Source organism: Vulpes lagopus, chromosome 2 (genome assembly GCF_018345385.1).
Source record: "Vulpes lagopus strain Blue_001 chromosome 2, ASM1834538v1, whole genome shotgun sequence".
In the NCBI taxonomy this organism is placed as follows: domain Eukaryota; kingdom Metazoa; phylum Chordata; class Mammalia; order Carnivora; family Canidae; genus Vulpes; species Vulpes lagopus.
Genome location: NC_054825.1, coordinates 51963780 through 51974541, shown reverse-complemented (window position 1 = coordinate 51974541; position 10762 = coordinate 51963780). Strand labels below are relative to the sequence as shown.

The 10762-nt window shown below is 52.3% G+C and overlaps 1 protein-coding gene across 4 annotated transcripts in view; it reads right to left on the bottom strand.

Annotated features, from left to right (window-relative positions):
* Positions 1-963: 963 nt before the first annotated feature.
* The window catches only part of IGDCC4 (immunoglobulin superfamily DCC subclass member 4), a 40604-nt gene continuing 30805 nt past the window's right edge, over positions 964-10762 (bottom strand). For all 4 annotated transcript variants that reach the window (XM_041745441.1, XM_041745442.1, XM_041745443.1 and 1 more), the window contains 7 exons: positions 10432-10559; positions 8719-8889; positions 8329-8466; positions 6914-7019; positions 6208-6436; positions 5305-5466; positions 964-3954 (listed from right to left, as the gene is read on the bottom strand). In XM_041745441.1, the coding sequence (XP_041601375.1) occupies positions 3544-3954; positions 5305-5466; positions 6208-6436; positions 6914-7019; positions 8329-8466; positions 8719-8889; positions 10432-10559 (1345 nt within the window). In that variant the 3' untranslated portion in view covers positions 964-3543. The remainder of the gene's footprint in view (positions 3955-5304; positions 5467-6207; positions 6437-6913; positions 7020-8328; positions 8467-8718; positions 8890-10431; positions 10560-10762) is intronic.

Below are 10762 nucleotides of genomic sequence, written 5' to 3'. Positions count from 1 at the left end.
CGGGCAGGGGCAGCCTCTGGCTCTTGGTTCCTTCCGTAGAAAAGCACGCACCAACCAGGCTCTGTAAAGATTTTAGCGGAGCATCTGCCAACCTTCATCCTGAGATGCATGTGGGGTGTGGGTGTGGACTTTTGCGTGTGGCTGTGTGCCCATGTTTGAGTTAATGGATACAGGGTGTTTGAGAAGGTGGGCGTGCATGCATGGGTCCCTAAGCTTGTAGGCACAGTGCCCATATGTGTGAATATGCAGCCATGAGGAACTCTGAAGACCAGATTTATGCAGAGTAGTTGAGCCTGGGTGGCTCAGTTGGTTAAGTGTCTGCCTTTGGCTCAGGTCATGATCCCAGAGTCCTGCTCCCTGCTCGGCAGGGGGCCTAATTCTCTCTCTCCCTCTCGCTCCCCCTGCTTGTGCTCTCTCTGTCAAATATAGATAAAATCTTTTTATTTTATTTTATTTATTTTTATTTTTTTATTTATCTACGATAGTCACAGAGACAGAGAGAGAGAGAGGCAGAGACACAGGCAGAGGGAGAAGCAGGCTCCATGCACCGGGAGCCTGATGTGGGATTTGATCCCGGGTCTCCAGGATCGCGCCCTGGGCCAAAGGCAGGCGCCAAACCGCTGCGCCACCCAGGGATCCCGATAAAATCTTTTTAAAAAAGGAAAAAGAACAATCGTTTAAGCCCAAATCTCTGGAGTTGCTCATTCACCCCTCCCTTGCACCCAAGAAAGGTAAAAAAAAAAAGGTGTGCCCAGATTGAAAGAGATCCCCAGACAGCCTAAAAGAGTGCTGTCAAAGAAAGCATCTTTCCTAAGTCTTTTTCCTAAGTGCCTGTCAAGGGAAGAAGATGGTCCAGTTCTTTCCCATGCCCACCTGCTCTCTGCCCTCCAAAACCCAGCATTTCCCATCCTGGCAGGAAATACGTTCTCTAAGGCAGAGAGGCTGAGGAAATTCTAGTCATTCCACGTTTCTGGAAAATAGTTTATTAATTCATTATAGGGACAGATACATGATCAATGCCTTGGCTTAACACTAAAGAAATATCATATTTGTGAGCAGGAAGAAAAAATGCTGGAAAAATAATTAAATAATATAGCATAAACTAAATACAGACAAATAAATGAGCAGGTACTGATTACACTTGTCATGCATCAAGAAAAGGAAGGTTTCTAAATAAGACTCAAAAAACGTAAGGCATCGATGGTAGGTGACAAAGGGATTAATACCCTGTAAAAGGCCAACAGACTCTTTTCTAATAAAAATACTGCTACAAAGACACAAACCTAACACTTCCAAATTACCCAGAGCCCAAATCATATATAATGCTAGTGAGTAATGGCCACTTTCTTATCAACTGTGAGTTATAGGCAGATACCAGATTTATTACTTATTTGCTTTTGAGAAACAATTTTCCACCCAACCTAATGGGTTATAAATTGTCTCATTTGCAGCTATTTAATTTAAACCAGAGCCTCAGTGCCTGTTAAACAAGAACATGAAAAATGACTATGTGGTGTAATGCTAAGAGCTTTACTGTTAAAACAGCCATTGGATTCAGGGCAGTTTTCTTTCTTTCGGAAAAAAAAAAAAGAAAGAAATCAAACCAGCAAAAATAAAATGAGGCTTTTGACCTTCAGAGCAATGGCAAAACACATACAGTGGCGTCAGCCACGGCGACGCTGGATGCCACAGAAAGAGTACAAGTGACAATTCCATCTTAAACGAGATACAAACCAGCATTAATAATCTGTAGCGCTATCACGGGCTGGCTGAAGCAGGGGAGGGGAAGGAAATGTAGGTGCGGATGTCAGACGGGAGTGACACCCGAGTGTAATAAACACAGATGCTGAAAGGGTCTGATGGAGCTGCAACTCTGCTGAGAGACATGTCACCATTAAAAAAAAAAAAAAAAAAGAAAAGAAAAGAAAAGAAAAAGGATAGACTGGTTATTTCTAATTTGGCCCAGAAGCCGGAGTTAACCATTGATGTGCCAATTGGTTAAAAAGACACATTTAGGGAGAAAAAGCTCCCATATTCTATGCTCCTAGGAGAGCCTGTGCAAAATCAAATAAATGACCTTGTCTTCTCTACACAGGTAATAGAAGTCCAGCTTGTCCCTGTGTGACAGGTCAACAGAAGATGACTTTAGGATTGAATTTAAAGGAAAAAAAAAAAAAAAGAAACAATGAAATGAAATGAGCCAATTACCCTTGTTCTGTGCAAAGGCTTCGGTCCCAGCTCCCAGAGGGTGAAACTCCTCTTACCCCCATCCATCAGCTCCTGTTCCAGGTACACAGAGTGGGAAGCTGCTGGGCTGTGGTGCCCCTGATCCCCACTCTTTCTCTCTCCATTTGGCTTCAGCCAGGGGGAGGCAGGTCCCAAACCCCCTCCGTCCAGCAGCCCTGCTTCCCTGCCTTGAAGGGAGGGGGTCACATTCCTCTTTCCCTGTCTCAGAAGTCCCCTTGTGTGACTTGGATCCATCAACTCCAAGGAGAGCCCTCCGATCTCAAGCTCAGGGATAAAAATGCCAGGGGAGCTGGAAGATCTCTGAACCCACACTGGGGGCAGGTAGTGTGCCTGGGGGAGGGGGCATATGGCAGCACAGAGCCGAGAGGGGCAGGAGGATGGCCGATAAAGTGAATGGCGGACACAGAAGTCACGCTATGGCCTCAAAGCAGACATGAGGTAGTCATGTTGTTAGGGAAGGATGCAGAGATTGAACCCAGGCAGGTGAACCACACGACACATGGTCTGGCAGAGGTGTGGGAGACAACAGAGATAGGAGACAGAGAAAGAGCCGAGAGGAAAGGAAAGAGTACCAGGGAGGAAGAGCAGAAGAACTGGGAGCTCGGCTGACCCTGACCCCAGAGACGGAGCACAAGGGTAGTGAAGGGGAAGGGAGGAGAGGAGAGCCAGAGCAAGCGGATTTCCAAAACCAGGCACTTCCCAAATGACAAAATGACATAATGCAGAGTTGCTCTGAGGGGAGCCCAAGTCACCCTCTCAGTTTGGGCAACAGGGCCCCGGGCGATGGGTAGTGATGCAACTAAGACTCTAGGCATTCAGAGCCTACTGCACTCACCCAGCCGGACCGGAACATGGGCCGGGGCTGTCTTTGTCAGACAGGGCATCGCAGACACTCTCAGAGTGTGTAATAAACGGCTGGGTGATGGAGGCGGTGGGGGGGCCTGCAGAGCTGGGGACTGACCACTCTGGGGCACCGTCCTGACCTGGAGGATCAATCAGGCCATTGTGACCACTACCTAGCCAGAGTTTCCCAGCTCACCAGCTAACACACATACATGTGTACATCATGTATAGCTGTGCCTCACAGGTCCCTCACATATCACATGTGTCACAGAGTGTGGGGGGAGTGAATACTCCACTTCTTCCTCTCCCCACGGCCACAGCACCCCAGGAGGCTCCAGATGGCTTGATAGTGTTCAGAAACTGCAGGTACACATGTGTACATACTTGGTTGGCCACAAGTGCCATGTCCCATGATCCATACTGGGCTGCCCCAAACTGCACCACCTAGGGGAACTAGGCAGAGGAGGGGACTGGGGCTCTGGGCAGGCCCGGGCTGGTTCCTAGAGAGCAGGGGGCCTTTGGCTGGCAGCTGTTCCCAGGGGCCTCCTCCAGAGCCTCACTGGGCTGGAGGTCTGGGTACGGATAAGACACGTTGGCTGCCTCTGGCAGGCAGGTAAGTCTGTCTGGCCCAGTGGTTGCCTGCTCACATCCGCCCAGCTCCCTGTCCAGCCAGTCTACCCCTTGCCCGAGACCCACGACTCCCGAAGTGAGGTCAGGAGCTTCCGAAGGCAGGGGATCCTCAGGTTCCAGGTCATGGAGGTGGAGGTCCGGGTTCCCTTTGGATGCACTAAAGTCAGAGTGGACAATGACTTCAGCCTCCACCTGATTCCTGCAGGCTGGGGGCGGCTTCTTCCTGCCATTGCCCTGGTCACAGCAGAGAACAGAAAGACAAGGTGACCATCACTGAGAGTGACCGTCAGAAGAATGACCAACAGGGATGCCTGGATGGCTCAGTTAACTAAGCGTCCAACTCTTGGTCTGGGATCAGGTCATGATTCTCCTGGGATCGGAACTGGCATCCAGATTCCAGCTCTGTGCTCAGCGGAGAAGCCGCTTTAAGATTCACTCCCTCTGTCCCTCCCCCCTCACTCTCTCTCTCTTGCTCTCTCTCTTTTTTTAAAAGTTTTTTTTTTACTTTTTTTATTTATGATAGTCACACACACACACACACAGAGAGAGAGAGAGAGAGAGGCAGAGACATAGGCAGAGGGAGAAGCAGGCTCCTTGCACCGGGAGCCCGACGTGGGATTCGATCCCGGTCTCCAGGATCGCGCCCTGGGCCAAAGGCAGGCGCTAAACTGCTGCGCCACCCAGGGATCCCTCTTGCTCTCTCTCTAAAATAAATACATAAATCTTTATAAAAAAATTTTTTTAAAGATTTTATTCGATTTTATTCATTTGAGACAGAGCGCGAGAGCAAAAGAGAAAGCACAAGCGAGTGGCAGAGGGAGAGGGAAAAGCAGGCTCCCCGCTGGCTTGATGCCAGGACCTCGGGATCATGACCTGAGCTGAAGGCAGACACTCAACTGACTAAGCCACTGAGGTGCCCCAATAAATAAACCTTAAAAAAACGACTAACAGGGACGCCTGGGTGGCTCAGCAGTTGAGCGTCTGCCTCTGACCCAGGGCATGATCCTGGAGTCCTAGGATCGAGTCCCACATCGGGCTCCCTGCATGGAGCCTGCTTCTCCCTCTGCCTCTCTCTCTCTCTGTGCCTCTCATGAATAAATAAATAAATCTTTTTTAAAAAATGACTAATATACTTGGGGCAGAGAAGGACTGACCCACTCCCCCAAGCCCTAGAGCATAATGACTATCCTACAAGAGATGATGACCAGGCCCATGTGAAGGCAGGGGAAAATAGAATACTACCCATTTGCCCTTGCCCAGAGTTCCAGAAATACCAGATTTAGTCAGAGCCTCAGTGTATAGGGGGAAGGGCAGGTTGCACTCAGGCCAGGCCCATCCTCCGATCCATAGTAATTCTGCTGGAGCCCACTTAGGTGTCAGGAGTGGAGCAACTGGTGAGACACAGATTCCTGCAAACTGTCTGCCCTCCACCCACACGCCTTTAGAGGTTCCAGGGGGCCTCCTAGCTGGACTTCCATCCCCATGGAAGTTACCATCAGGGGTCACCAGAAAACTCCCTACTTGCTCTTCACAAGCCCAGCGCCCCTCCTCTCTTTTCCTGCCCCTGCCTCCCAGGACACTGACCTTTATGGCGTCATACACCAGAGCCTGCAGCAACAGCGTCTGCCCCGTTCCAGCAGGGGGCAGCAGCGCCCGGGTCAGAGATGGCATGGTGCCTGCTTGGGGCAGCTCACAGCCCGCCCAGGAACCTGCCCAGCTTGGCCCACCTGGCTGAGCCCAGGAGATCTGCGAGGGGGGAAAGATATGAGAGCATCAGGCGCTTGGCTGGGAGAAGGGAGCGTAAGGGAGGGAAGTAGATGGAGGCTCTTGGCCTCCTGGCCACCCCCCCAACTAAGGCTGTGGGGAGGAACCAAGAGTCTGGAGGTGAATGTGAGGATAGAGAAATTCTGCAGAAAAGCCCAATACCACCGGCTCTGGGAACACCTAGAGGTGTCCGAGCAGGGCAGGGTCTCCTTCGCCACACAGGCAAAGAGGGGTGCAGCACCCAAGGGTTTGAGCAAGCTCGCAGAAAAGCGCAGGATGAGCCACCCCTGCTGGCATGAAGAGACCTGCCCTACGTGGGCCCACCTCATCCAGGTCCTGGGCTCTCTTGGTCACAGCCAAGCTGCCCAGCCTCTTGTCTTCCTATTGGGGAAGGCTGGGTCTTAGAGGTTGCTCCAGCTCCCAGGATGATGAGGGGTCTGGGGGCTGTGGCCACGGAGGGGCCCTTCCCTCCTTCCGTGAGAACCAGGCTGACCTATTCGGCCAGGGATGAAGGCCCATCTGCTTCCCAGCCCTGCCAACCTTTTCAGCGGAAGGAGGGAGTGCCTTTTCTTCTGCAGCTGGCCCAGGAAAGAGGAGGGGCAGGTGAGGGGGGGGGGGGGGGGACAGTGGAGGGGTCAGGCATTGTACTCTTGCGCCCCCTGGTGCCCCGTTTGGGAATGAGCTGTACTGTGGGGCTCTGACCTACCCAGGCTCCAGGCTTACCTTTCTCTTGGAGTGACCCCGGCAGTCTGAAGCACCGCCACCCATAAGGCTGTGCACTTCAGCCCTGTCCTCGATGTCTGAGGGCGGTGGAGACCAGTCTTGGGGGCGGGGGTGCACAAGGGACTCCAGCTCATGGGCAGCTGGGGGGCTCGGGGGGCCAAGGCGGGCTCGAGAGTACAAGGCGGGGTTCCCAGCGTTGGCCGTGGAGGACAGGCCTGGGAGGGCTTCCCTGGAAGGGAAGACAGAGAGTCAGGCACAGCGGTCCAAAAGTGAGGGGTGGAGGCAGGCCTGGGGTCTAGTCCCGCCTGTGTCCTTGGGCGGGAGTCTGGTTTCCCTGTCTGGGCGATGATTAAAAAACTACATTCAAAACAGCTGTGACCTTGCAAATGGCACCTTTCCTCCCCAGGCTCCAGGTATCTTGAGATTTGGGGTCCCTCTTTCCAAGATGCTGGCAGCTACAGAGGCAATGAGACAAGGCACCTCTGCCCAGCCTCGCCCTTACTGAAGAGGTAGGCTGGGGGCCTCCCCTAAGCCCATTTCCCATTCTCATGAGGGCATCACCTCCAATCCCTCCTTCCCAGAGTCTTAATTTTAGTGGAGCTTCTGGGAGGGCCTCGGGCAAGTCATGGCCACTTTCCCTGCCCTCTCATCTGCAGCCCTCCTGGAAACCTCTCCTGTCTGCAGTCAGACTGGCTCCTTCACCCACCTGTGGGGGCTGCGGCGCAGGCCGGCACACATACAGGCCAGGAGGCAGAGGAGGCCCAAGCAGACACCCACAATGATGCCTGTGACCGAGTGCACGTCCAAGGAGTCTGGTGGGGCAGAGAGAGGGGACAGAACAGGTCAAGGCCAAGAGAAGGTCCAGGGTTCATAGGTCAGGATTTCTGTGGCTTCCTCAGGAGACCGCTGGTCTGAGTGTCACCCTCTGGACACTCAAAATCTTCTGATGCAAGGAGGACTGGACACTGCTACCTCTCTCTCTGTCCTTCCCACTGGACATCTGAAGTTGTGATCCCTCTCTATCAACCTGGCCTTTCAGTGAAACACACTAGGACTGGTTTCATGGGTGTGCAACAAGAGCTGTCACATGGGGGCCACACTTAGAAGGACGCCATGCTTGGTTTAAGACTCTGCTATCACCATCTTGAAATTCTAATTTTAAAAAATATTTTATTTATTATTTATTTATTTATTTATTTATTTATTTATTTATTTATTTATTTATGAGAGACACAGAGAGAGAGGGAGGCAGAGACAGGCAGAAGGAGAAGCAGGCTCCAGGCAGGGAGCCCAACGTGGAACTCGATCCCAGGTCTCCAGGATCACGCCCTGGACTGAAGGTGGCGCTAAACCGCTGAGCAACCCGGGCTGCCCTTAAAGATTTTATTTATTTATTTGATAGAGCACAAGCAGAGGGAAAGGGAGAAGCACACTTCCCACTGAGCCAATAGCCCAATGCAGAGCTGGATCCCAGGACCCCAGGATCATGACCTGGGCTGAAGGTAGATGTTTAACAGACAGAGCCACCCAGGCTGAAATTCTAATTTTTTAATAACGGCCCCACATGTTCTTTGGGGGGGGGGGGAGAGGCAGAGACACAGGCAGAGGGAGAACCAGGCTTCATGCAGGGAGCCTGATGTGGGACTCGATCCCTGGTCCTCAGGATCACGCCCTGGACTGAAGGTGGCGCTAAACCGCTGAGCCACCCAGGCTGCCTAGGGCCCCACATTTTCATTTCACAGTTGGCCCTGCAAATTATATAGCCAGTCCTGCTACCCCTTTCCACCCCATAAAGCTCATCACCTCTCCAAGCCAATCCTCCAATCAAAGCCATCTCCCAGAGAACCAAGTTGGTCTCCCATAAATCTGACCTCTTAGACTGAATCACCACTGAACTACACCCATTTCCCATTCAAATTTGTCCTCTCCACACCAAACCATGAAGCCAGCTGTCCAAAACGATGAAAGGGGATCTGTGCCCAGGGGTAGAGCCCCGGAAGAGATGACTTTAGCGTTAAAGGTCAACTCCAAAAAAAAGAATAAAAAGGTCAACTCCAAGGGTCTCAGAAGACCTCAGGCTGCCCCCAGGATGGACGCACTACTCCCTTCCTGCCCTCATACCTGAGAGCTTCTCCTGGAGAGTGATCACATCTTGCAGGCCAGAGAAGGGCCCAGGCCCCACCTCTGTGCGTGCCCCCATCTTGAAGAAGTACCTGGTGTCGCTCTCAAGGCCGTGTACCTCAGCACTGAAGATGTTTCCTGGGGGCAGAGGGAAGCAAGGAAAGCAGGGCTAGGGGGCTGGGTGGGTGTGGGGTGCTGGGATAGCCTGGAAAGCAGGACTGAGAAGGTCTGCTCTCCCACTCAGGCACTAGCTCCTGCCTGCTCCTCCTAGGATCCCCGGGAACAACCCTCAGCCACACTCTCACTGCTAACCCAGCCACTGGAGAGGGTGGAAAAGGGAGAGAGGGTGGGGAACCTCTTGCTCAGACACCCTGGTGTGGGAGCTCTCACCCTCCGTGGTGAGCAGGGTCCACTGGTGCTCAGGCTGGCTGTGGTTGTTGCTGTATAGGATCAGATACTCCACGATCTCTCCATTGGGCTCTGTAGGGGGGCACCAGTGCAGCCGAACGGTGGACGGTGTCAGAGGGCTCAGGCGCAGGTCGGATGGGGGTGTCGAGGGCCCTGGGGTGCAGGGGAGGAGATGGGGAAAAGTATGGTCACTGAGAGCCTCAGCTCCAGCGGGGGCAGCTGGGAGACAGGGCATGAGGACGTGGCCTCCCTTCCTCCTCCTTCACTGGAACAAACCACAAACCACAAAGCAAAATGAGATCTGATCTCTAACTGGGGAGTTTCTGGAAAACACTACCATCCCCCCCTCCCAGAAACTCTTCTTCACTCCTTGGAGCAGATCTCAAACATCCACACCCAAATACTTCCAAAGGTGGAAGAGACTGGGATTCCAGAGACCTGGGGGCAGAGTTCAGAATTTTCTGGAAGGCTTAAATTTCATTTCAAACTCTCATACTAAGTTTCTCCTCTATTCCATGGTAAAGTTTAACATAAAAATCGTGTTTATAACTATCATTTAAAGTTCCTAACTCACCTGGCTACCTCCAAATATCCAAGTAAAATTAGTTGATGCCTTGTGAAGCCTTTGTCTATGTCTGCCCTGGACACAGGTCCTCAGGGTCATGGCAATCCCAGTACAAGAAGTACAATCTTTGTTGTTTTGTGGGTATTTTGTTTTTAGAGAGGAAGCTGATCCTGGGGGTAGGGGTGAATGAGGAAGGGTGAGACGAAGTACGGACCCAGATGACTAGGGATTTGGAAAGGGACAGATTTGGGGTTTCAGGTTTTCAAGGCCCAGCAGAGGGTGGGATGGGGACCCAGGGCTCTAAGGCATAAGACAGCCACAGGATCACGGGCTGCTGGAACCCTCCTTGCTTCTCAGCTATCTCAGCTCTAGTCCCCCCATCTACAAAAGGAGAAAACATCCCCCGTCTGTAGCACAGCCAGTTGTACTGGGGAGTCAGGGTCATAAAGTCTCCTCTGATGAAACACCAGGAGCCCCTAAATTCCCTATGCAATTTAAGACCCTAATAACTGAAGTGAGAAGTGGGTGAGAGACAAATTGTAAGCAGTATTTTAAAGAGCAAATTCATCAGAGTGCAGGGCTTTCACACCCCACCCCCCAAACATCTTCTTATTTTGGATCCTGAGACCAAGGTCTTCTGTCAATGGGAAGGTGGACAGTTTGAGGGCTGGTGGAACCAAAGAGCCTCTGTTATGAGAACAAAAGTTCATTTGTCTTGGAATGCCATTTTCAGAGGTTCCAGAGTCACAGACTTGCACCACAAATGGCTCCATCCCTTCTTTTTACAGGTGGGGACACGGGGCCCAAGGGGGAAGGCACCTGCCCTAGCCTCCCTGTGTGCCAAGGACAGGATGGAGACCCAAATGCAGAGTCCAGGACCTCTGCCTCCCTAACCTGGTGCCTTTTCACCAGCTCAGTGAGGTCTTGGCAGTCTTATAAAACAAGCCACTCCTCTAAATCTCATTATGTGTATGAGGAAATGGTTAAGACCAGCACAGGACTGGCCTACATAAACGCAAAGCCAAGGGTAGAGAGATATGGGGTTCCGAGGGACAAATTAGAAAAGAGGGCCACTGGGGTAAGAAGGAGTGGGGTAAAAGATGGGGGTTGGTGGCAAGAGGGCCACTCACGGTCAGGCAGGGTGGAGCGTTCCACCACGGAACCGAAGGGCCCGTCCATGTCCACACCGTGAGACTGTACCGCAAACTCGTATTTGGTGAATGGCTTTAGCCCACCAATGAGGATGTCTTCTCCAGAGCTGTGGAGGTGAGAAACGCGACTAGCACACCCTCCTAGCGGGGCAGGCCCGTCCAAATCCACTCGCCCACCCCAGCCCAGCCCCAGCCCCTACCCTGGGTGGGGAATCTACTCACTGGCCTGGAGGCCACTGACACCACCCAAGAGTCCTACAGAGAAGTCTGGATGCATGCTGCTCCCAGGGCAGTCTGTCCAATCTGCAGA